The sequence below is a fragment of the Alosa alosa genome, chromosome 24 (genome assembly GCF_017589495.1).
Source record: "Alosa alosa isolate M-15738 ecotype Scorff River chromosome 24, AALO_Geno_1.1, whole genome shotgun sequence".
In the NCBI taxonomy this organism is placed as follows: Eukaryota; Metazoa; Chordata; class Actinopteri; order Clupeiformes; family Clupeidae; genus Alosa; species Alosa alosa.
In genome coordinates, this window is record NC_063212.1 from 13146211 (window position 1) to 13172858 (window position 26648).

The 26648-nt window shown below is 39.2% G+C and overlaps 3 protein-coding genes and 1 long non-coding RNA gene across 4 annotated transcripts; 3 read left to right on the forward strand and 1 right to left on the reverse strand.

Moving 5' to 3' along the window:
• Positions 1-1159: 1159 nt before the first annotated feature.
• On the reverse strand, positions 1160-7535 carry lrrc8ab (leucine rich repeat containing 8 VRAC subunit Ab). Its single transcript, XM_048236702.1, has 3 exons — positions 7202-7535; positions 2957-5075; positions 1160-2851 (listed from the first exon to the last, which is right to left on the reverse strand). Exons 2-3 carry the CDS (start codon positions 5066-5068, stop codon positions 2576-2578), a joined length of 2388 nt encoding a protein of 795 aa, XP_048092659.1. The 5' UTR covers positions 5069-5075; positions 7202-7535; the 3' UTR covers positions 1160-2575.
• Positions 7536-8579: 1044 nt separating this feature from the next.
• Positions 8580-14778, forward strand: ppil3 (peptidylprolyl isomerase (cyclophilin)-like 3). Its single transcript, XM_048236570.1, has 6 exons — positions 8580-8739; positions 8909-8983; positions 13003-13096; positions 14006-14073; positions 14341-14459; positions 14544-14778. The coding sequence occupies exons 1-6, from the start codon at positions 8737-8739 to the stop codon at positions 14668-14670; spliced, it is 486 nt and encodes a 161-aa protein (XP_048092527.1). The 5' UTR covers positions 8580-8736; the 3' UTR covers positions 14671-14778.
• Positions 14779-17222: 2444 nt separating this feature from the next.
• LOC125289132 lies at positions 17223-17887 on the forward strand. The gene is made up of 3 exons (XR_007192575.1): positions 17223-17268; positions 17590-17640; positions 17795-17887. It is a non-coding gene; the product is annotated as an uncharacterized LOC125289132 (long non-coding RNA).
• Positions 17888-18748: 861 nt separating this feature from the next.
• entr1 (endosome associated trafficking regulator 1) lies at positions 18749-23613 on the forward strand. The gene is made up of 8 exons (XM_048236480.1): positions 18749-19071; positions 20079-20200; positions 20650-20991; positions 21106-21179; positions 21518-21629; positions 21756-21818; positions 22697-22812; positions 23247-23613. Exons 1-8 carry the CDS (start codon positions 19038-19040, stop codon positions 23335-23337), a joined length of 954 nt encoding a protein of 317 aa, XP_048092437.1. The 5' UTR covers positions 18749-19037; the 3' UTR covers positions 23338-23613.
• Positions 23614-26648: the final 3035 nt, after the last annotated feature.

Sequence of the window (26648 nt, forward strand, 5' to 3'; positions counted from 1 at the left end):
TTTCCCCACAAAAGCCTTCAGCCACCTTCTTCCACATTTGTTATGTTGGCCTGGGCAGAAATCTACCCATCATGAGTTTTTCAGTGGCCGCATATGGACAGAAAAACTGGCCAAAGTTTTGTGCCATAGTCTGTAACTGTAAGACTGGTGACTGGTGAAAATTGCAGTTTTGTAGAACTGCTGTCTTATGTTCTATGACATCATAATGTTGCCAGACTGAGGTCGCATTGCAAAAAATCAGTCCAGTATCTGATTTAGGACCAGGAAGAGGCCCAAATCAGAACTGAAAGTCAGCGGATTTCCATGTGACACTGTTTAAAAAATAAAAATAAAAAACATTCAGATTTAGTACTCTGGATACAGTCCTAACTGTATCTTTACAAAACAAATAAACAAGTCAATAAATAACAGCAGGTGAGTGTGGTGCCTTTTCTACTGCAATAAAGTAGTACATCACACCACATTAATTGTGCATGGTAGTATAAGGTGTAGAATAATATAGTTTTAACAGGTGGTATTGTAATGTGTTGTTTCATGCACATCTCTGGTACCCTAGCGTTATGTGGATGAATAATATCATAATGTCAGTTTCAATCAATTGGACTATAGTGTATTTCCAGATTTACCAGGGTGTGTGAAGGGGGATCATATCTTCCAGCTCCCCTCTGTGGTTCAACTCCTCAGAGAACTCTGTATGTGTTTGTGCTTTGTTGACAAAATAGTAAAAACAGATTTCTACTATTTTTCAATAAAGCGCATACACATACATAGTCGTGGCTGGAAAAACTGAAACGTGGCACCCATGCAATTTTCCCTTTTAATTGTTAAATCACATATTTTATACATTTGTAGGCCAACAGAACACTGTGGTCAAAAGTATGTGGGCAAATTGCCATTACAGTAGTGTAGGAAATCTATGCCTTTCACAGCAGCATTTTAGATAAAAAGGGATCAACATTTTGTTCAGTGTAATTTCTGCTCAGTCCTAAAGCAGATGAAAAAGACAAAGAACTGTGGAGTTACTAGGTCTACTTTTGCTATGTACAAAACGGCCCTTCAGGCCCTCCCATAGAGTTTGCATTAAAATCTTACTTTACTTTATCTTAAAAGCAACACATCAGATTTAGACTTTTTCACATTCAAGTAGGACACAGCCCTATTGTTGGGAATTCTTTTATTGCATAATCAGAGATTTAGGATTAATGTTCGTTGTCAGCCAACTCAAATAATGAGATGATGGAATTTTTATTTGTATTGTTTTCTAGCTGATTCCATTTTTGCAGTCTGTCTGGTTACACCTTCCAAAAAAGAAATAAACATTGCATTTACAACCTTTGTGAAATAAATAAATAAATTAATAAACAACAACCAAAAAACATTTTAGAGTACACTGAGCTGCCAGAAGCTGTTAAATGACACATCTGTTCTGCAAAACAATGAATTAAAAAACATCATCATCTTGCCATGGCACATGTAGTAATGACTTCTGCAATCTCTATAATAATAAATGTGCATAGACCCAATCAGTTAAAAACTCCTTCATGATTGGCTGTTCAAACTGGCTTATTATATGGCTCTTCAGAATACTGGAGGAAGTCCCATTGAAATCAATTGAGAGGTCTGATTCCCAATGATGACCGCTTGGAAAAAAAAAAAGACGGCTGCCATTAGGCAACAGGTTTTGTGCTTCTGATTCACATATCTGTGATGAAAGTTAAAGATAAATACTGTATGCTGCTACAGTATGCAGCACCTACAGCTTAAAAAGTTAATTTTCTATTTGCCTGAAGAACTATTTCCTCTCGGCAAAAACAATGGAATGGAAACAATGGAATTTCAAAAGACATATTGGGTGTTTAAGTTTATTTTGTCCTTTTGCCAAGTAGCCATATAATAAATAACATATAGCCCACCAGTCACTACTGAAAAGCAAATCATTTCTAAGCAGGACTAAGCAAGCAGTTGTCAGGATTTGTTTTCTGATACTGTCCGATGGACTATGAGTTATCTCTTGTATAACATATTTGAGCCAATCTGAGCCAATTGTAAGCAAAAAAAAAACACAGTTAGGGGTCACATTTACCTTACAGTGTTAACACCAGCTAGAGTCTTTATACTGGGTTATCATGAAAACAACTATATTACTTCCACCTGACATAGACAGAGATGACACCCATTGGTTGGTGGTTACATATACAGACTTGTTGGAGTATGAATTTACGGCAGAACAATTAATGACTTATATCATGGTATCTTCTGAACATTATCACAAAGTTGTTCCTAACATGCGCTGAAAAATAAACCGGCACAATAATAATCCAGTGTGTGGGCCCTTACATTAAAGAAAACTAAAAAGGACGAATCACATATCACACATACAAGGCCTATGAAGACCATTATTGTTCAGTTTCTCCAGTACATAAACTTAAATTCAGAATTAAAAATGTGTCCTTTTGCATATAAATTGTCAGGTCATCAGAGAAACAATAACACTAATCTAGTTTATATTCAATCTTGTTCATAGATCCATTTGTAATTATGAATCTTATTTCACACCATAGACCTACTGTCACACTCATGATGCATCTTTGTCTGAGCGCCACAGTTTTTCCTTGACTTCAGTAGGTAAGGTTTTGAAAAGGTCTTCTTCAACGTTTATTGCACTCCTTCTCAGCAAATGGCACTCCCCTAGTTCAACAGGTAGACCTTCCAATCGATTGCCTCGGAGCTCCAGCTGCTGGAGGCTTGTGAGTTCACCGAAGCGAGATGGTAAAACTTGCAAGTAGTTATTCCCTAGGTTTAGTGCACGCAGCTTTTTGCACTGGAACAGCTCAGGGGGGAGAATTTCAATCTGAAGAGGTTGAAAAAACAGACAACATTTATGGTTAAGTCAAAAAAGTGATCTTATGATGATCCTACTATGGATATTGTGTACTGAAATATAAAATAACCTTACCCTGTTTGATGTCACAGCAAAGTACTGTAGATTTTGTAAGAACCCAATGTCAGCTGGTATAGAAGTAAGGTTGTTGTGACTCAAGTCAATAAACCGCAATTTGCGGCAGAAGAAGAGTTGGCTTGGTATTTTCTCAATTTTATTTCGATTCAGGTAGAGTCTCTCCAAATTTGTCAGGGTGCCTATCTGGATAGGAATGTAGGCAATCTGGTTGTACCAGAGTTTGAGGCAAACAAGTCGATGGAGGTGCTGGAAGCTTATGATTTCCTCAATGGTTTTCAAGTTGTTGTCCTTCAAGTCAATCTCTTGAAGATTGTGGAGGCTGAATATTGAGTGAGGAATGCGCTCCAAGTCACACCGTACAAGCTCCAATTCTGATAGGTTCACCATTTTCTTCAGGCTGTTCAGTACCATCAGTTTTGTGCCTTCGTTATTCACTGACAGTTTCTGCAGGTGCACCCCAACATCTGTAACAACCTGTGGCAACTTTGTGAGGTTGCTTTTCAGTCGCAAAACCTTCAGTCTCTTTAATTCCCGTAACCCGTCAATAACTATGTATCGATTGTTGTCTGAACTAAGATTGCCTGTGAGGTGCAACTCACTAAGATTCTTTAGACTATAGATCCACAGTGGGATTTCCTTGATATCGGTGAATTTTATGTGTAGGGCTTTTAGATTCTCACGCAGAAACGCTAGAGCAGGTGCCTCTATTCTCGCGGGTGTGTGATAAAGCCACATCTCCCTCAGGTTAGTGAGTTGGGCAATAATTGGCGGTATGGTAACATCCGGTATCAACTCAAGTTTTAAGACCTCAAGCTCAACCAGATCAAATACAGTATCTGGGATACCACCCAGCATAAAGAGATGGAGCTCAAGCTTTTCCTGAGAGTTTTTAGTGATTCGCTGCCTAAGTTTGTCCAGTGTCCACTCATTGTTAAGATTAAGCTGCCTCAGTTTATTTTCGCTCACCTCAGACAGGAAAACCGCAAACCGCTTAGAGTAAAGGGGGTCATACTGGTCTATCATATGAAGCATGAAAGCAAAGTCATTTTTGACATCAGGTATATCACTATAGCTACTTTCTTCTCTAATGGACTCAAAAGAGTACTTTTTGAGAGAACGACGGAGCATCCAACCCAAAGTGTACATGCAGATAACCCCATAAACAACTACAAGACTTATATAAAAGCAAGCAAGAATTTTGAAGAGGGTTGCAAGGGGGTGCGTACAATGGTACATTTGATAGCCAGTGAGATTCTCAATATCCACACTGCAATCAACATGGAACTGAATGTTATGTACATAAAAGCCTGTGTAGCAGATAATCACTATGAACTTAATTACTTTTATGGTGGTCTGCCGAATATACAGTCTGTACACTATGTCCCCTTCTTCTACATGTATGCGAAATTTTTTAACCTTTTCAAATAGAGCTTTGGCCTGTTCGCCCTCTTTTTTGTCCAGGACACCAGAATCGGAGTGGTCCACAATGCCTTGTTCAATACGGTACATGGGGGGAATCATGGAAACAGTGGCCTCAACATCATCACTGAGACACGACGCTTTCTTGTCCAGTGACCCATTCATTTTTCCTAGTGCTTTAGGGTCGCTCTCCTCAACCACTGTCTCTGAAAGCGCTCGTGTTGTCCAAGGGGAGTCAAAACATTTCAGCAAAATGGATACAAAATGCTCGAGTTTAGAGCTTGTCCAAGGGAACTTAAACCAGAAGTTGCTACATGCCAAAAAAATTAGGGTATGCAGTAGCACTAGGTATGGGAAATACTTGGCAAACCAGTGGAGTTTATTCTCATAACAGACAGCATCCACGTAGTTGTACTGGTGACGGTCAAGGTTGTACTGGATACCTTTAGGTTCTAAGAGTTGAGCTGCGGAGAGGGTGGAGTTAAAATACTTCCTGCAAGTCTTGTTTACCACCCATTTGCAAGGCAAGCAAATCATTTTGTCTTGAGTGACCTGCAGTGTTCCTCCAAACACAGCTATCATCAACATCACCACAGAAAGGTAATCCGTGAAAACATCCCACCATGGTTTCAGGATGCGGTATGCAGGTTGGGTATCCACAAAATAACGCAGCTCCGTAATGGGTATCATGATTTACCTAGAAAGAAGAACATATACAATTAGAATCTCATTCAATAATCCCATGAGATTTGGCAATACCATTCTACAACAACAAACTAGGTATCAACAAATGAATGACTGTCCATAACTTGACACTACAACAGACAAAATGTGGCAGTGACATCGGTCTGGCAAAATAAAATGACAGGGTTAAACGTAGACAGTTGTAGACTTATCAGCATATTACAAACTGGTTACAGAGGGATCCAGTCCAGACAAAGCTCTTTTTCCATTGATTGCACTGCACTCAATATTGTCATCCAGATAATGCATCTGCAAATAATTAAATAATAACCACTGTTCAATATACTAAGTTAATAATACCCTTTTCTATGGAGTGACAAACTCAGCACACAAGCACACATATTTATTTTTGGGTTACGGGAAACTTTAATATCCCAACGCATTAGTGTTTAGTTCAGGGGTTTTCAACCAGTCAGATGTGGCCTATTTTTGGTCCATGAGTGCATCAATGGTCCCTGGAAATTAGGGCTACATTGTTTTTTATCATGAAGTACTATTTATATTGCAATTTGAACTAATAAAATTCACAGCTCATAATTCTGTTCCAATATTTTAGTTTTGTCTCACCTTTTATTTTTTATATACATGTCACCCTCCTTGTGCGACAGACAATGAAGCTCACATATCAGGGGTGCTATTCTTCTAATGCACTAAACATGCACCCCATTCAGAAGTGGTCCAACTTAAAGTTTGGAAAATTGAACTGAAGATTGACTTTTAAAATAAAAAGTCAAATCAAATTGTGAATTAAATATGTGTTAGAAAACCCAATTAGATATTTTCCCCAAATTGTGTGGCCCTGGCAATGTATATGTAGTTCCAGTGTGGGAATCACTGTTTTTTTGTTCAGTTGTAGTCTCCAGGTTGCTTCCTTAGTCAGAATGATGGCAGATAGGGTTAAAGCGGAGCTAGTAATCAAGGATATTTGATGACGGTCCCTGCTGGTCACACAGTCAGTTGTAAAAACCCTATCACTATCTTACTTCTGCATGTTGGCCATTAGGCTATTTAAATTACTGCCCAATGCATTGTAGGCTAGGCTACAATTGATATAACGTCCTATCACTCTATGCCAGGCCTACCTCTTGTTTTGAGACAAACTGCTACACAAAATGATCATGTTGGTCTTGAAACATGTAAGTTAGGCATAATAGTCATACAACAGTCATAACATTTTTTGGATCAGTTATTGCATCACTGGAGGTATTAAATAGCAATATTTTATAATTGTTTTTTTTTTTATTATTGTTATTGTATTTTATAATACATACAACCAACAAACAGAAATACATCTAAGACAACAAATAAGACAACATACAACATTCAACCACATTCACCCCCCAGGTCTTGCCCCAGCCCAAAAAGAAAGAAATTCGATTATCTGAAACAGCTCAACAAAGTTGATAAATTGATATGCCAAGTTAGGATGGAAGATGAAAAGGAAGAGAGTAGCCTACGCAGAAAGGGGACATAAGGCCATGGCTACGATCCCGACATAGGCCTACTGTCAATAAAAGATGACCATAAATTAATGTTTTTAGCCTGAGCGCCATGCATGATGGCCACAGATTTCTCTTAGCCAGTAGGCCTATATTTTGTAATTGTATCTTTGGCCAGTAGACATATTATACGTTATTTTATTTAAAATAAAAATGACCACGTTCCACTGGAGGTTAAGTAATGTTAATGTATCAGACGAATCATAGCCTACGATGTAAAACTGTAAGTGGATTAACCAATATGTTTTTTTTTATATATAACATTTGTTTAATATCGATGGGCAACGTTGTTAAAGCAACGTTAACGTAATGATAACGTCAGCTGCAAAAGGATGTCGACTGAGCAGAAAAAGGAGCAGTTTCTGGCTGAAAACTGCGTTAGCTGGCTATTTATTCTGGCCACTAAAGAAATCCACACAATTTCGCTGAGTCAAGTTATTTCCGCCAAGACACCGAATTCGTCAGGTGATTGAAAGGGAATTGAAATCCAAATCATTAACGCAGAGTAGCTGTATACGTTAGCCATAAAACCTTAGGTTAGCTAACAAGCTAACATCAACTGCACAATGTCTCAACTCACCCTTGTGTCTTTCACAGTCAGACCAGCTGATCACGTTTTTTGTAAGTGGTCCGACTTTGCTATTTGCCCAGGAGATAATGGAGACCCATTTCTATAGGACCAGAATCCTCCGGTTGACCGTTGTTGTATATTATAATATGATTATAGTTTGTTCTTCTAAACATGTTTGCAGCTGCCTTTGATGCATTAAAAAATCTCTAGTGTAGTCTGTGTAGTCATGCGTGTAGTGACCATGACTAATATGGCCCCCAGTCGTCATTTTTTCTTTCAAAATAAAAGTCGAAACGTATTCATAGATAGACAGATACCCTGCTGTAGATTGACCTAATTTATTTGTCATATGACTCATATCTGAGAAAATGCAAGTGCATGCATAAAACATGGTCACAGATAGTCACACAGCCTATATGCAACGGTTACACAACTGAGGAAACAGTATGATAAATGATCTCAAAGCTTGCAAACATGTGGCAACTACAAAACAATCTTTAAAATAGATTTATTTAGAAAACTTGCTTAGCAGGAGGTGCTGCAGCCCCCTCCTACCAGCGTCCCTGAGTGGCAGGGCGCAGTGGTCTTTTACTGAGATGCTATTAGTTTGAGGTCAGTTTGAGGTTATTATTATTATTTATGCAGTTATTTTGATAGTTCAAATAAAAACTGTTATGTAAACCAAACCCCGTCACCAGCTTCCAGACTGATCAAGGAATCTGCCACGGTCTCTATCCACAATCACAGCAGCCACCGTCATGCTCTACCACTTTCTTTTGTTAGGCCTATTGATTACAGATGAGATGTAAGATTCAATCAATTTCGTCAGATGAATACTTCCACCTCACATTTGCTGCAAAATTAACTTGGGTTCATTTGCTGATTTTCATTTACTAGAGTTGTAAATTGTTAAATAGCATGTGGGCATGTTTGACAGACCAAAGTTCATATTCTATGTTCACGTCACAGAAAAAGGTAAAATACTCGGTTAATCCATGTTATGTAATCTGTAACACAATTTGATGTGTGTACGGACGGACGGACATATAACGCTTTGATTTTGCCATCGTTGTGTCATATGGCGATCTGGGATGCCCTCCAGTGATCATAGCAAGCAAATGCATTTTTTTACAGACATGCACTCAAAACAGTGCCTGAAGTTTGTTGAACAGCATAGCATGTTCAATGTAACATTTTTATATCAAATTAATTGCCTAGAAATTATGTAGGCCTACATCATGATTATTATGGACAGTTAACCTGCACATAACAGCAAATCACACATGGATATCTTTAGTTTGACTTGAAATGCGTGGTTGAAGTATGGGCTCTCTGAGTGCCTGAGGCCTATAAAGTAGGCGCACTAGTTGTTTCTCTTCCAGTAGGTGGCGATATACACTTTACAGACGTAACCCGTCAATAATAATGAAAAGAAGAAGAAGAAGAAGCTTTGGAGGCACGGGTAATAATTTCACATTTTCCTGTGTGTGGGTTATGGTCGTAGTAAACCTGTGTTGGTGTCGAGGAGCTGCTCTTTTTCAAAAATGGCAAGTATAACACCGTTTCTTTTTTCAAACATTAAGTTGAGTTAAGTTAAAATATGTTTCGCAAATGCATGCCGAAGAAGTGAACAACTGCAGCTATCACTACCGGTGGCTGGTTGACTAGCCAAGTAACAACGTTACTCTTTTTAATTCTTTGTACTTTATTTTTTAGGCAGTGACTCTACATACAGACTTGGGGGATTTAAAGATCGAATTGTTTTGTGAACGTGCCCCGAAGGCATGCGAGGTAAGGTTACCACACACTCGCAATATATATAGATATTTTTATATATTTTTTCCAATGACACTTAAACGTCTTTTTAAAAGATGGGCACGTAGCTGGATATAGCCTACTCTTGGAATGAGATTTTTTCAGCAATCATGTGAAGAGTAGTGGTCGAGTAAGAACAGACTTAGTTAAGAGCAGGGATCTAGAATTGGGTGGTAAGACTTTCAAGATTTCGTCAGAAAATACGTGGCTGGCTTCAGGTACAGTGCAGTGGTTGACTGCTTAATATGATGCCTTTTTTGGGATACACACACACACACACACACACACACATTCACTCACTCTCGATCTTTCACAGACAGACACACACACACATACACTTAGAAAGACAGGAGCATGAACATCCAAAATCATTCTTTCTGACCCTTGAAGTAAGATCCCACTTGCACTTTAACACTTTTTAAAGTGTTGACTGTGTCAATGTGTGTTCACTGTGTGCTGAGTGTGTTTCACTAATTCACGGATTGGGATAAATGCAGAGACCAAATTTCCCTCACGGGATCAAAAGAGTATACTTATAATGATGTTGTGGTGATGGGCCATAACGATTTCATTGTTCTGCTTGACTACAGATCAATGGTAGTAGCAAAGTACTCAACAGTTTTGAGATCATTCTTTATTTCCCCTTGACATATTCTTTGTTCAGTGTGTTTACCATTTTCCTGAAGCCTTCATTAACCACAGTGTAGGGGTGTGAATCTCTCATGTAAAAGACGATACGATTCACATCTAGATACATGGACACGATTCAATACAAGAAAAGATACATGTTCATAAAAAACGATCCAGTACGATGCGATGCAGTTCAAGAATGGAAAGGATTCTGAAAGATTTTTTTTATCATTTTCTCAAGGTGCACATTCATTTTATATTATCAATTATAATGATCATGGTTGTCAATTAGGCAAAAAAAATGTGTGAATATTATTATCTAAACTGAGGTTTGTATCATATACTGTATTGAAATGAAAAAAGAATAGTCTACATTTAAGTCAAACACAGCAGCCAAATACAACATAAAAATACTTTATAGATTTTATAGAGTTATATCTGATTGTTTTCAAGGAGCTGTAGCCTTGTTGAGGTGAGACAATACCGAAATAAAATAAAACCGTGCTTAAGACACTCTTGGCCTTTTCTCATATAGCCTACAAGAATAAAATAGGCCTACATATCAATGAACTCTCTGGGCTTATTTTGTTCCAACGGTAGACCTAATATGCAGAAACCTATAATGCCACAAGTCTGGGTGAATATGAACAAAATAATTGTCTAATAATTTGTGCATCGTTTTAGCAGCAAGGGCCAAATTATTATTTAACATTAAGGAAATCCCCTTCATCAAGCGTAAGGCTACTCTACAGACTATCGTTGCTGTGTTTAATTTTTGAATGGGGCAGCCGTGGCCTAACCTGACCCTAGCCAGATAAATTTCGCTCCGCCTAGCTCCACTCATCCATCTGGAACCGATCCATTGAAGTGTTGCTTCAGAAGGCTGGGCCTAATCAAAAAATGCTTGCATATGATTGAATAAGCCACTTGTCCGTCATCTATTGACGTGCTACTTCAACCACTCACATCGAAGCCAACCTGTGACGCTAATAACAGTCTCACAGTCACTTCTACGCTATCCTAGCGTTCATGGACTTCGGAAAAACCTTTCTCCGAGTGAAAACATCATCATTCCGTGTCATTCACGTCACTTAATGTGTGAGTCAGAGGTCGGAAACTGGGGCTAGATTTTGCTAACAGAGTTGCCCAGTTAGGGGCTCGTCATCACTTTTGTCGTCACGTTGTAGTTCGTTTGTAGTCCATGTGGCCTTTCATGTCCAACAGTTTTCATGTGAACTTGGGAATTTGCCCTTTTTATCACTTGAAAGCTGCATATCTTTCTTTCACGAGCATCTTACACTATATTTTAAGCAAATACAGTTGTTTGTTTAGGATTAGTGAGTGTATGTTTTAACCTTTGTTGTGGCATCCGTGTTTGTCACACATTCCGATGGCAAAGCACATGAACACTTGCTGTCGGAAAAACAAATTAGCCATGGGGGCGGTCCTTGTCATTCCGAGGTGCTCTGAATGCACCATATGTCACATCTATGAAACTCCCGCCCTGCGTCCTGATTGGCTGTACCATAAAATCGGTTGCAGAAATCACTCTCAATGGAAGATGTCCCAGATGGATGTGAGTGAAGCTAGGCGGAGCTTAGCGGAACGAAATTCATCTGGTTAGGGTCAGGTTAGCCATGGCCCACTGGTTAGCACTCTGGACTTGTATCCGGAGGGTTGCTGGTTCGAGCCCCGACCAGTGGGTCGCGGCTGAAGTGCCCTTGAGCAAGGCACCTAACCCCTCACTGCTCCCCGAGCGCCGCCGTTGTAGCAGGCAGCTCACTGCGCCGGGATTAGTGTGTGCTTCACCTCACTGTGTGTTCACTGTGTGCTGTTTGTGTTTCACTAATTCACCGATTGGGTTAAATGCAGAGACCAAATTTCCCTCACGGGATCAAAAAAGTATTTATACTTATACTTAATTTCGTGCTGGATTTTGAAACAACGACCGAGTGCGAGTTGTCATGTGCTTAAATTGCAGTAGATGTATAGGTAAAGAGGTCCTTTGACAACTTTGGGCAATGAATGTAGCCAAAAACAAACTGCATTACCCACAAATCCGTGCCACGTGTAGTTTCAAAACCGGAAGTGGGATGAACGCGCTGTTTGGAACGTAAATGAGAGTCTGAGCGAGCAGAAAAGGTTGTGAACCGATTTGTAACAAGTAAATCGATATAACGACCGGTTCATTTCAGTTTTATTCCGATACGGGGCTTCACATATCGATGTAGCCGTATCTTACAGGTTAAAAACGGATACCGATACGTATCGGTTAATCTTTACACCCCTACCACAGTGTTTATTGGGCACATATCTTTGGCCAAATGGAATGCAACTGCATTTGTGATTTCAGTGTGTCTGTAAGAGCTGGATGGATATGATGATCGCGGTACAGGCTCACTTCTATGGACGCCTGAGTTAATGTTGGATGATTCATGTTAGCAACTGTTTTTTGGCCTTCATGCGTTCATCATATTGCCGTTTGTGCTGTGTTTTCAGTTGGTTGAATAAATTAGTTGTGTTTCTTTGCGGTGCCAACACAATTCTAAGGCACTCTTTGCATATGATCTGTGCTTTCGATATCACTTGCCTTAAAACCAAAATATTTCCAAATAAAAAGTTATGATCTGCAGTGTAAGACATTTTATTTTATTTGATTTTTGGTTTAGACAGATTGCTTTGCTTTGCAAAAACTTTGGTGTGGAGTATTTTATGGATAGAGAATGCATTTTAAATATTGTTTGATCATGTTAATTTGATTGTGGGAAGCCAAAATCATGATCGAGATTAAAATCTGATTAATTGTGTAGCCCTACGTGAAACAAGTATAATCCAAAAACCAGGTAATCTTGACCGCCTAAGACTTTTTCTCAAAGTCAAGGTGGGATCCTTCAAGGCTGCTATTTGAAGGATGTTATGTCAAGTCCCGCCGAAGTACTGTTCCAATGTTAAGCATCCATCAAAATCTACCAAACTCTACCAAGGCCAAAGTCCTCCGTTTTGTCGAATTTTTGAGGATTTATGTGTGTATCATCTGCGTGCTTGGAACACCCACAATCCTGTGCGCACATTATGGTGTATTTAAAATCTGTACTAAACAAGGTAGTTCTCTGTGTCTTTAAATGTAAACATTGTCAAGTCGGTGCCATGATGTTTTGTATTGACCTTTTTACTGTGCCTTAGCCCCAAAAAGTTTGAGAAGCTCTGGTGTAGGCCTGACCTAAAATTTTAAAACAAGTGGAATGTATCTCTGCCAGTGGATACAGAATTGAAGACTAATTATACATTTACTGATTACACTGTCTGTTCTAAACACTTCTATATTTGTTTTGTGTACTGTTGACAATCATTGTGTTTGCCAACAGAATTTCTTGGCTTTATCTGCTGGTGGATTCTACGATGGATGCATTTTTCACCGAAACATCAAAGGCTTCATGGTACAGACTGGGGACCCCACAGGTAATTTACAAGTGAGCGTAATGTCAGCTGACATTTGTGATAGACCTATTAGAAAAAGACGTTCTGTGTAACACAAAATAGTCCTATTTTACACACCTCAAGATCACAACACATTAAATCCTATATCGTTGTAAAACACTGCTGGCTTAAATAACACAACATGGATAATGATAGTCAGGTTTCTAGGCCAAGTATACTTGTGTATAAGGAATTTGGTCTCTGCATTTATCCCATCCGTGAATTAGTGAACACGTGAAGCGCACACATTAACCCGGAGCAGTGAGCTGCCTTGCTACAGCGGCACTCGTCGGAGAGCAGTGAGGGGTTAGGTGCCTTTGCTCAAAGACACTTCAGCCGTGGATGTGGGCATGGGGGCATCCACTTCCCCCGCCCACATTTTGCCTACTGGTCAGGGATCGAACCGGCAACCCTTCGGTTCCAAGCCCGAAGCCCTAACCAGTAGGCCACGGCTGCGCAGTTATTAGTTTTAGGGAGTAATAATTTTTTCACACAGGGCCATGTAGGTTTGGATTTTGTTTAACAACCTTCATTTAAAAACTGCATTTTGTGTTTATTTGTGTTATGTTTGACTAATATTTAAATTTGTTTGATCTGAAACATTTCAGTGTGATACACATGCAAAAAATAAGAAATCAGGAAGGGGGCAAACACTTTTCACACCACTGTAGTCTTTCAAAACTGTTGAAAAGCTATTTCAGGTGATTTTGGCTGGTACTAAATATTGGGAATAATGTTGTCACAACATGAATATGAAATTGCTTAAACACAAAGTTTCACGCCTTTGCAATGTACGATAACTTGTGATGATCAGTTAATAGGTTTATTCTTTGTATTAAACCACTTTTGCATTTGCAAGGTTAACTGACTTACTAGTTTGATTTCCCATAGGAACTGGAAAGGGTGGAACAAGTATTTGGGGGCGAAAATTTGAAGATGAGTTCAGCGAACACCTGAAAGTATGGAACAGTATGAAATATTGAATGTCAAGTGAATGACAATATATTTTTCTTTTTTCATTTAAATTGTTTTGTTTGTACAAGGCCATGATTATTGTTATTATTCTGTTAAATGATATGTAATGTATCAATAATGTTTTTAGGCTATCTGATCTTACTATAAACATTAATGTTAATGCAATATTTATCGCTGTTACTTTGGACATTAGCATCTGCTAAATACGACAATAATAAACTTTATTACATTTGTTACATTTGTTCCTGCAGCATAATGTCCGTGGTGTGGTCGCCATGGCAAACAATGGTCCAAACACAAATGCATCACAGTTCTACTTCATCTATGCCAAGCAGCCGCACTTGGACATGAAGTACACCGTCTTTGGAAAGTATGTTGTGTCTTCAGACTATTTAATTAGCCACATTTCTGTCTAATTTGTCACTGATATTATTTTCTGATTTTTGTTTTTCAGGATTATTGATGGTTTGGAAACTCTTGACGAATTGGAGAAACTTCCAATCAATGAGAAGACTTTTCGACCGTTGAATGATGTCCGTATAAAGGATGTGATTCTCCATGCAAACCCATTTGCTGGTTAATGACCTCTTTCCCAAACCTGGAGATAATTGTCTTTTTATTTTGTTTTATATAAATACATTTTGCTTGTCTTTGTGAAAATAATAAAAAAATACCTGATCATTTTACTAGAAAAATGTGTCACTTGAAGGTGTACTCACATGACTATCCTTTTAACTACCTCAAACTGTCCATCACTATCTACTACTACTTCTGGAATTATTGTCTGGCAACTTGAGCATTGCTTTTGCCAAGCAGACACTTGACCTGATTTCCACCCTGATTCTGACTGTCAGATACAGATGCGACAGGCTTTTAAATCGGGGCGAATTCCTATCTGACTGCAGTCTGAGCCTGAATGTACATTGTGAATACAGCAATTACGTCCGATTTAAACATGTGTTCTTAGTTAGGCCTACCATGTTGTAGCCTATGTGACTAAATGCACAGTGCCCTCCTGGATTTACGCTTTGCCACAGCAATTTCATTTTTTTCAGCGTGATCCTCCACCGCATGTACCCAGGATCCGGAAAAGGAAAAACACCTTCACGAAACAACATTCTCTGCCTGTGGCTATTATTATTATAATTTGATTGGTTGGTGCCGTCCATCGATTGGTTTGGTTGGCCAGTGCCGTCTGTCAGTGCAGCAACAGCTGAACTTCTCAATGCGAGCGACGGGAGAAACGCGACGCGACGGACCCACAATTCAGTTCGGCAACGGATGACGTGAGCCCATGTAAAGTGAATGGGATGCGTCTCCAGCAACGCAACGCACGCAGCTGTGTGTAGGAGCCGTTACAGAAACATCACCAACAAAGCAGCCCTCATGAGAATTTCATGGGACTTATCAAGCAAGCACCTTCCTTCAGTGATGGTTTTGTAGAATTAGGCCTGCGGCACCTCAGCAGTATCGATTTTGAAGTATCCCGGTTTTGTGTTTGTGCATGTAAACAAATGATTTCAGAACCCTGAATAAGTCCTTATCCTGGTTTGGAGAAATCCAGTTATGCTAGCTGGAGTGCTCTGAAAAAAACTGGGATACTGTTCCATATGTACACCTTATCCTGAACAGAGGCTGGCTATGTGCATAGAACTCTATCGTTGGTAACCGGGATTCTAGTATTTATCATGCATACAGGGATATTAATAACCAAGAAGTGAATCCTTATGTTCTTTTTTGCCTAGGCTGATAGGATAAGTGTTGATGCTTAAAAAAAGAACAGATTACTGTAGGTACTTTTATAATGCAGTTTTATCCATTTGAATGCTGAGAGGCTAGATGCAACAGGTCTTACTGAAAAAATAGTCCACATATTGAAAAGCCATGGCCTAGACCACAAAAATAACCGCCAAGCATACAACTAGGCTGCTGTATTGAGTGAACTTTCAAGGGTCAAGGCTAGAATCAAAGAGTAAGCCAAGTATGCCTTTTACATCCATTGCAGTGCCAACTGTCTCCATTTAGTGTTAGTGGATCAAAGCAAGATGTATGGCACACCAAGACTGCCGTACTCCACTGCTTAAATGACACATGATGGACATGATTTTTATAGCTCTATGTAACATTATGGATAGATGGCCTGACCTTAAATGAGTACTGCAAGAGATAGCCCAAGAACACAATTGTGAAAGATGTGTTGAGGCCTGAGGTCTCCTGGCACAGATTGACCTTGACTTTGTTGTGCATCTTGTCTATAAAGTGTTTGGGGGAACACAACTTCTCTGATATGCTACAGAGCTCAAGAGTTCTTGATTTAGTGGAAGCTGTGGTTCAGACATTGAATAAGTTTAGGCATGAGTCCCTTTTGGTAACTTGTGTTGAACATTTCTGAGCAATGTGATGCAACACAGATAAGCCCTAAACTCAGTGAAAACTGTACTGGCTGAGAGCTAGATTTTGGTCTTCCTTTTTCTACCAAGTCATTGATCATACTGAAAGAGTTAAATAGATGTTTCTCTAAAACAAACTGATCTACTGAATAGCATCCAAGCTCTCAATCCCCATCAGAGTGACCTGGTATTCTCATTTGCACGCTTATATGATGCAAACATGATGACCTGCGGCATGAACTTGATCAATTCAGGCGAGAAAGATGCAGAGTGGCGGGATAAAAAAAAGTAGAGCTGGTACTTTTCAGTGAGCCGTATAGAGAATTAGTTCATGCTCTTTAGACAGAAATATAAAATTATTCTTCTTGTGAGTGGAGTTTCTCTAGGCTACATTAAAGTGGCTGAAATTATGCTTCTTGTGGAGTTTCTCTAGGCTACATTAAAGTGGCTGAAAACCTATCTCCGGTCTACCATCTACCTTTCCAACCATATCTTTCTATGATGGTTGGTACAGCTTCCCTACAGTCTCAGATAGCAGTCTCAGATGGGAGACACTTCATGAGTGGGAATATCCCAGGACATTACATATTACGCGAGTATACCCTTTACCAACGCCACTCTCATTCATGCTGTATATTCTGTTAACTTGCAGGTTTTAGAGAAGGCTGGTAGAGCTCTCTATGAGTGTGAGCTGTGGGAGAACTGACAACCACCTAAAGAAGAGGTGGCGATAATGGCTCTCCAAGAGGAGGTTGTCAGTCTGGAGTCTGAAGGCTTTTATTCAACAAGGTTTGTATGACGATGAAGGAGTGTTTTCATACAGATGTGAAGTTTTACATTAAAATTTACATGTTTAACTTTAATGAAATAGCAGCTTAATTGGTTGTACAAGTTTAGTAAAAATTTGAGGATGAAACTAACTTTTCCCTTCAATGTGTATCTGTGTGCTTCTCTCTTCTGTGTATATGATATATTAGTTGTGTTGTCTCATTTAAAAGTGTTAGGCTGTCTGTGTGGATTGCTTCACATTTTTGCCTTACCATCACAGATCTTTCCTGTGTTAGTAAACTGTAACTATTTGAGGTCCTAATTGATTGTGCTATTTTTTAGGAGGCACTTAGAGGGAATGCCTGGACCCTGAGAGGACTAAGACGATAATTGGTGAGTTTATTTTATTTGGATGTCTTTCTCTCCAACTCACTTTGTATTTATCTCCAATTATCGTGATAACACAACAGTGTTTCTGCACTTAAGCATCTGTATTTGTGTCACTATTATTTGCATGTTCTTTTTGTATATGTTCTGTCTTATTCAGAGGCCACCCTGAAGCAGTTCCCAGGCCAGACACTCACTCCAGATTGCTGGGCCAGGCAATAAATGCCAAAGTGGCAGAATTGAGGTTCCATAACAAAAACAAAGATTTTCAATAAAATAGAATAAAAGATAACAGAAGTGTTGTGTGTTTCTTTCTCTTTATACTGATACTATGGTTGATTTTAAGTGAACACAATAGTGAAATATTTATTGATTAATGCGGAAAATATCAAACCATAGTAGAATATGAACTATATTTGAGAAATATATGTCTGAAATATATAGATCATGTGATCAGAATCTTCATCAAGGGTCATGTGATCATGCTTCTTGGTGTCATATATTTAAATATATTTAATTATATGCATAAAATATAAGAAAGTGGCCAATATTTAATATTTACTTATATTTTGAAATATATTGATACATACATGTAAATATATGTATTTAACATAGATGTGCTTATACTGGAATATGTTCAAGCTGCATATATATGAATATATTATTTTTCTGGATGGGGACCGACTTAATCTGGGTGTGTATTGAGTCCAGATAAGGGCCAAGGCTTCGATCCTTGGTTTATTTGTAAATTGGTTTGCAAGAAATCATGAAAATTACCTGATATTGTTGCTGTAATGTACAATTAATGTACTGTAAAGAATTCATAGTTTAAACAGCTCTGACATCACTGTATCTGATTCTTTTTTTTTGTAGTTTGTAATTTATTCCAATGAAACTGAACTAAACGTTTTGAATAAAAAAATGTCTGCCTTTTTTTTGTTCTGTGGCCGCATATGCCCCTCTGATAAGAATTCAGACAATTATTTTGAGCTCATCTTTCATCTGAACCTTTTTCAGCCCATATAGTTGTTTGTTCTTCGAGTCTAAAATACTTTTTTACAACTTTTATTTTGACAATGGTAACTAGCCTACATTCACAGCAGCCATACTGGAAACGGTCGTACAGGGGGATGTAGTAGCTTGAAGTTCTGATGAATAACGTGCCCTTTCACCAACTTATTATTAGGTTACCCTTTTCCTAAAATGCATCAGTAACTTATTCAAAGTTGCATGTAGTAGTTGCATATAGTACTCTATAGATAAAGCAATAGAATGTAGGCACAATGTCAACTTGCAAGGTTTCGTTTACTTTTTTAATGGGATGGCAAACTGATCGATGCTGACTGTCAACGTTACCCCCCAGGCAAGCTGGTTCTGGTTAACTGATTAATTGTCTCGTTGCAATGTCAAAAGGCAAGAGACTGGCCGATCCAGATGGTAAGTACAGGCTAGCCTACTGCTAGACTTCCCTGTTTGTGTTGTCTCTGTCACGTGAGGTCTATGTACACATTAAGAGAGTTAAATACCATAAACAGTAAAAGAAATACACGTAGCTGGTAGGTCTAATGTAACGCAAATGCCCTAGGAACAATTCTCGAGAAATCTCGACTAAACTCACTTCCATCCGTAGGTTAAGTTCATGTGATGGTTTCCAGCGTTAGCTAACAAACCATGTGAAGGCGCAGTCCATGATTGTAGTCCCATCCATTATTTTGTCAAAGGCTATTTAGTGCTCCTCCTATTTTTCATTGGTAATTTGCTGACCAAAGTGCCATCGCTCTGGCCTGGCTCTTTGGTGTTACGGTCACGTACCAGCGGAAAAGTGGGCTCGAGGCCGGGCCAGGTGAATGTTCTACCTTCGCTACAAATGGTGTTGTGGGATGGCTTGGTGGAGGCGTGCCCATGTGTGAGCCGTATGAGGGAGCCCAGGATAGGTTGAGCCCTCTGTGAGGAACCCTAGAGATGAGTGAATCAGAGAATGTCTAATAAGTATTAAGTAAGCGGGGTCTGGGTGAATTAGCTGTGTTGGGGACCCTAGGATACTGCTAGGATGGGAGAAGTAGGCTACGTCAGTGTGCTCGCTCCGTCCAAAATGGAGCATGCGCAAACATCAGCTCAAAGCTCCCAAACATCACACAATACCAATTACTTTCATGAACCCGACACTTTGCTCATTGTCTGAATTGCACTATTCCTGTGTTTTAAATTGGGGCACAATGTTCAAGACTCTTTGTCACAACTGAACTGATTGGCATCTGTTTGGGCATTTGGCTATCTGAGCATGTCAGTCTTTGCACCATGATGTGTTATTGTGTTACAACTGGATTAGCACAGCCTGCCTACCCTGACAACATGTCATTGTGTTTAGCTTGTCTTTTTAATGTTCTATTAAAATGTATTGAAAGGTATTTCCTTTTTTATTAATGTGTATGAATTTCATTTAGATGACCTTCAAGAAAGGGAAGATGAGTTAAATCCATTTTCCTTCAAGGAATTCATCAGAAGCAAAGAACAGCATGCAAGTAATCCTCTGGCCTCTGATGGGAAATGTAATGTCACAAAAGAGGTACAGTTTTGCTGTTTATTTCAAATATAAAGCCTACACCACAAGTTTTACGAAGTTGCCAGTTCTCTCACATAGCACATCACATAATTCTTCACCTGAACCATGGTAATTCCACAGTTGAAAAGGAATGAAGCCCCTTGACCACACCTTCACCTTCTCTTCAGTTAAATTAGCCTTCTTTGCCAGTGAAAGGAGTCACTGTTGTAGCTGGAAGGCCAGAGATAAAAATATGAATGTTAAATTGTTTTGAACATGCAATATGATTCAACTCTCATCAGCCCTATCTTCTGAAGGCAGCGCTGATACATTTGTAGCCATGTTGTACAGTATATAGTATCCACGATGTCGTGGATACCATATACTGTACAACATGGCTACAAATGAATGTACAACATGGCTACATAATGTCTTGGTGATTACATGATTATTCCATTATGTAATTGTTGCAGAAGACGTACGTTCGTGCGGATCTACCAGAACGAGACTGCTCCCTGCCAGCTAAAGGCTTTGATGAAGACCAAAAAGGACATTATTTCATTGACAGTATCTCCCAAGAACACACCAACATTGATGAGCCAGAAGAGGAGTGGGCTGGAAGTTATCAACCACTAGCCTTTGAGGAGGCACACAATTTGGGTCTTTGTGGACCTATGGAAAGGATTGCTTTGTCTGATGGTTATCCTTTTACAAGCTTTGAGAATTATGAAGCTGAGAAAGACACTTTCATAACTGATGTACCATACCAGACCTGTAAAAGCAATGCTGAGTATGGAAATGGAAGACATCCTAAGGTTTGTGCATTTTATTGACAATTTTATACAAAAGTATACATTACATTTACTTTACGCAAAGTTTTGAATATTTAATTTCAATAGAATCGTCTGCTTTTTGCTTACTTTTTCTAGCTAAAAGAGGAGAATGCTCAGTTAAAGAAGCACATCAAGGAGCTCTTGAAAAAGTCAGAGATTGATGACCAAAGGTAATAGTCATGTTTGCATAGCAATGTGTAACTATTATGAATTAAGGGACATTCCACGCTGGTGGATTTCATTTGGATAGGATAGTGAAGACTGTTAGGAAATAAGTGGGACAGAGATTGGTATTGATGATCTAACCATGATCACTTAAAGGAATCTTCCGGAGCAAAAACAACATAGGGTTGTTGTAGATTCATAGACAATGATGTAATCCTATATTGAAACGTAAATTCTGGCCCTGAATAAATCTGTTTGTGTCTGTTTTCAAATGATACTGAATATGAGCATATGTCCAATGTATACGGTCAACATTGTTCTTATTTATACTGTTGTTTTCCAGAATCAGACACCTTACTGAGGAGTTGCAGAATAAGAAGGTCCAGGATGAGCGGGAGGCAAAAGCTTTGGAGACGATGGTTCAGTCTGTTGAACAGAATCTTCAGCTAATGACTGTATGTATTGCATGCAAGTTCCTATTACCCTATATGGTTCCAAGTTGCAGGCTGCTGGAGTGCCTTAATGTTGGTCTGTTTTATTGATTTTTTTATCTCCTCCGCGCTCTGTTGTCTGACTTTCAGAAACGAGCAATCAAGGCGGAAAATACAGTGACAAAACTGAAACAAGAAATTCATCAACTACAGGTTTGAGAACCTTATGGAATACCAGGTCTTAACATTGTATTACTGTTGTTTCTTGGTGGACTAAAGGGCACAGACACACACACACACACACACACACACACACACACTGTAAAAAATCTACTTGGTCTGTTGTGGCAGAGTTGTCATGCTGCACTGCTCACAAGTCTGTAGACACACATGCACGCATGTATACACACACAAGCAAACAAGCAAACATATTACTATCTCAATCGAGAGCAAATCCATCAGTGTCAATAAAAAAAGACAGCAAACAGGATATGAAATCACCGATGGGTGCTTAAAAAACTAGCTACACCACGCATGCTTAAAGGAGAATTCTGGTGTGATAGATATTGACCTAAAGTGTGTTGAAACATGATACCGAGTGTGAACGTATGTCTCATAGCTCATCTCGGCTTGTCCCCTGTACTCCGAAATCTGGCGCTAGTTAGCCGATGCTACCAACAGGTTTTCAAAGGGGGTGCCTCGGGCATTGGCCTAGCCATGCAAATAAATCACTGTTTTACACCATTTACGAGGCACAAAGTAGCTCCACACTTCATTGGTAGACTTCCGAGGGCCCTGACATTTGAAACGAGACATTGAGAACTTTGAAAAAGCACTGGTAGTTTATTTACAAGATGGTTTATACAGACAGTACCTTCAGGAAGTTTACCGTTCGCCGCCATCTTGAATTTAGTCACGATAAGTCGAGCGACGAGTACATATGAACAGGTATGATAAGGGATCAGATTCCAAAAATAATTCTGTGGAAATGCATGGATTCCAGTTGCTGCTACTGATATGCACTGACTGCAATGAAGTACTAGAAAGAGTTGCTGAGTAAATGTTTAATGGTGTAACAAACTGCTTTACAGGACCAACTGGAGGGGTACAGGGGAGAAGTGGCTGTCATGAATGCCATGAAGCGCAATACACACACAGCCTCTGAATATCTCAGCAAAGCAACACGTGATGCTGAAACTTCCATCAAGTATGCACTAAGTACCCAACAGTTTATGTTCTATAATTGAGACGAGCAAATCAGTCATTTCAGAGGTTATTCAGCAGGTTACCATAGTGTTATTACCTTGCCTAGTCACTTTAAGAAACAGTATGGAATTCATTATTACCTACTCATAAGGCATGCTCAAAACATTGTTATCAACACCAACATCCCTGTTGATACTGATAAGCTTGCTAATATTCCAACTCCTGTGTTTTGGCAATGTACAGTGCCTATAAAAACTACTCATACAACTCATATGGAAGTTTTCAGTTTTTGTTTAATTTAGCCCCCCAAATCCTTGATTCTGGGTATGTTGGTTTTTACTGTAGATGTAGATGTTAAAAGTATGAGAATCAAAAGGTTAGATATACAAAATGTTTCACCAACATGAACATCTCTCTCTCTCTCTCTCTCTTTAGGCAATTATTGACGGGAGCAGAAACATTACATCTTGTATCTCAGATGCTCAACTCTATTGACAAGATCACTGAGAACATAGCACATGACTAGTGACATGACTAGTCTGTATTAGTGCCTTTTAATAAAATTCAGATGAAGGATGTTTCTTTAACAATGTTTGCTATTAAGTATATTTAATATTTTGGCATGTAGAATTTAGGTATTGCTTATCTGTTCCTGTAGCAGTTTGTAGAATAGTTACCGATCAGTGTCCTAATTTCCAAACATGGGTTCAGTGTTTTCTCAGTATGTACCTTTTACCATCCAGTTTAGTCCCATCCACCATAACAATCAATGGCAATAATCTCAATAAATCTATTTCTTGTACTCCTATGTTGACTTATTTAGTGACTGCATACATAATTATATACAATTATACATAATTGTGTGGTGCTTGTTGACAGCCATGTCAACAAACAGGATACTTGTTAGCCGACTTCAAGTAAGCTTGTGCACAGAACCCATGGGCTTGCATTGTTTCATAACTGTTGTTGCACCGCATTATGTTAATGAAGTGTGTTTGTATTATGGATACAGTAGGCTAAGCAAGTAGGTGTGTTATTTGGGTTAAGTGGGATGCTAATTCCTGTACAAAGAATATGGCATGCCAGAGACACCACTGATCAATAATAACACTAGCTTTCCAAGGCTTTCAACTATGAACATAATATGATGTTGGCTACACATACACAAATTGCTCTTGAGAAAATGTTAGCTTACTGTTCATCCAATGGGGAAATGAGATTTCTGCCCATGACCGAAGGTGGGCTAATGTTTTTGTGCCCATCATTTTTGTTTGTTAATTACGGAGCCCAGGAGGTGTCATTTAAAGATATTTTTGTGTATCGAGAGAACGTGCGCTCATTTTACTAGTTCGTGCACACGTTTTACTAAATTGTGCTCTCCATTTAGTAAATCGTGCACACGATTTAGTAAATTGTGCACACGTTTTACTACATAGTGCGCTCATTTTACTAAATTGTGCGCTCAATTTACAACAATTAAAATGAGAGCACAATTTAGTAAAATGAGCGCACTATTTAGTAAAACGTGCGCACAATTTACTAAATCGTGTGCACGATTTACTAAATTGAGAGCACAATTTAGTAAAATGAGTGCACAATTTAGTAAAATGAGCCCATGCTTTCTGGATATGTACCAAAAAATACCTTGCAATGACCCCTCTAGGGCTCCGTAGTTAATTTTTGGAGACTGTCTTGATTCTTTTTCCTGGTATAGTGACAATTACCATCTCAAAATGATTTTTGCTCCCCTCAGTCTGTGCAGAAAATCTCTTCAGTAGGCAACACTTACATGTACAAAACTTCCCTTTTATTTCTATATCTAAAGGTTTGTTTAACGGGAGAGTTTGTTCATATCATAGCCTTTTATCCCTAAAAACATGATGAAAATGACTTTCTCTACAGTATCTTCCTCTACATCTTCTCTTTAACTACTTGGCTATTTTCTGATCTATGGATTGATCAAAATTAGTTTTTATTAGTTATTTTATCGTCTCGTTGCTAAAAATAAAATAATAATCACATTTCTGTTAGAGATATAAGAAACTAGGCTACAAGTTCAAACAACTATGGCACCAGTAGCGTACAGCCTCTTCAAAAGTTAACATGCGAAAATTACATATAGACTAGGCAGGATTTTGGAAAATGTGCTTATTTAAAGTCCCGAAGACAAATCATGTTAATTTTTGGCATACAACATTTGTAGGGGGTTTGAAGGGTGCTGAATTCAAATCTTCTGTATGCCAGGCTAAAAAATGTCCCATAATGCCTCAAAATTGAGAAATCCAATATGGCCGCCGCCGCCAGGTCAAAATCTAATTAATCACTTATCTTTTGGACTGTACAAGGTAAAAACCTGAATGTAATGTGCTTTTAGGTTTTCACATATAGGGAATTCAATGCCATGCTCAGATTTAAGATCAAAACTAGAGAAAATGCTTGAAATTAATGTACATGGTTAAAATTGTTGTCTCGGATAATGAATCATTCGTTAGCTAGTTAGCTTTTGTGAATAGGGAGAAGCTAACTAGAGCCTCCACTCTTCAGGATGTGGGCCCCCTCTTGACAAGATGTCGCCCACAGCATTCAAGGCCCCCGGCACATGAACTATTCTGAAAGAGCTGCACTGCAAAAAATGAATTCTAACCAAGTGTTATTGATCTTATATTAAGATTAAAAAATCAATTTGTATTGTTTTTAGTATGAAAAGACTTACCTAGCGCCCTCTCAAAAGATCATTTCGACTTAATTTAAGAAGACTTTAACTTATTTTAAGGAGGCAAGACAAATTTTCTCAACGCGCTGGCAGACAAATTTGCTTGTTTTTAGGACAAATTTGCTTAACGCACTGGCAGACAAATTTGCTTGTTTTCAAGATGAGATGTCTTAAAATAAGTCTTTTTTTTTTTTAATTAAGTCAAATGATTTCACAAGAAAGCGCTAGGTAAGTCTCTTTATACTGAAAACAATACCAACTAGTTTTTTTTTTATCTTGATATAAGATTAATGACACTTGGTTAGATTTTGCTAGATAAGCAGTTTTTAAGTATAAGTATATATATATAAGTATATATACTTTTTTGATCCCGTGAGGGAAATTTGGTCTCTGCTTTTAACCCAATCGGTGAATTAGTGAAACACAAACAGCACACAGTGAACACACAGTGAGGTAATCCCGGGCGCAGTGAGCTGCCTGCTTCAACGGGCGGGCGCGGGGAGCAGTGAGGGGTTAGGTGCCTTGCTCAAGGGCACTTCAGCTGTGGCCCACTGGTCGGGGCTCGAACCGGCAACCCTCCGGTTACAAGTCTAACAAGAGTGCTAACCAGTGGGCCACGGCTGCCCCTTTTTTGCAGTGTGAACAGGGGATGAGCCCAGAGCCACAGGTCTGTCGCCAGGCTGCAAAGACCTGGAGACCCCAAGCCCCCCTGTCTGTTGATGTAGGCCGCAGTCACCGTGCTGTTGGTCCTCACCATTACATGTTGGCCTTTTAGCCACGGTAGAAAGTGCCAGAGGGTGAGGAGAGTGGCCCTCAGCTCCAGGATATTGATGTGGGATAGCCAAGCAAGTCCAGAGACCATTGATGCCCTGACTATCGAGAACGGCGCCCCAGCCTACTGGGGATGCGTCTGTAAATACGATCCGGCGACGAATCACCGGTCCCATGGCACTCCCCCTCTCGGTGTTGGCGGGATCTCTCCACCAGTGTAGGGCCCTGTGAAGCCTGCGGGACACAGTCACCTTGGCCTGGGAGGGCCTTGGGGCACAGGCCTAAGCTCAACAGGCACCTCTGGACTGGGCACATGTGAAGGAGGGCAAGGGGGACTACCTGCACCATTGCCA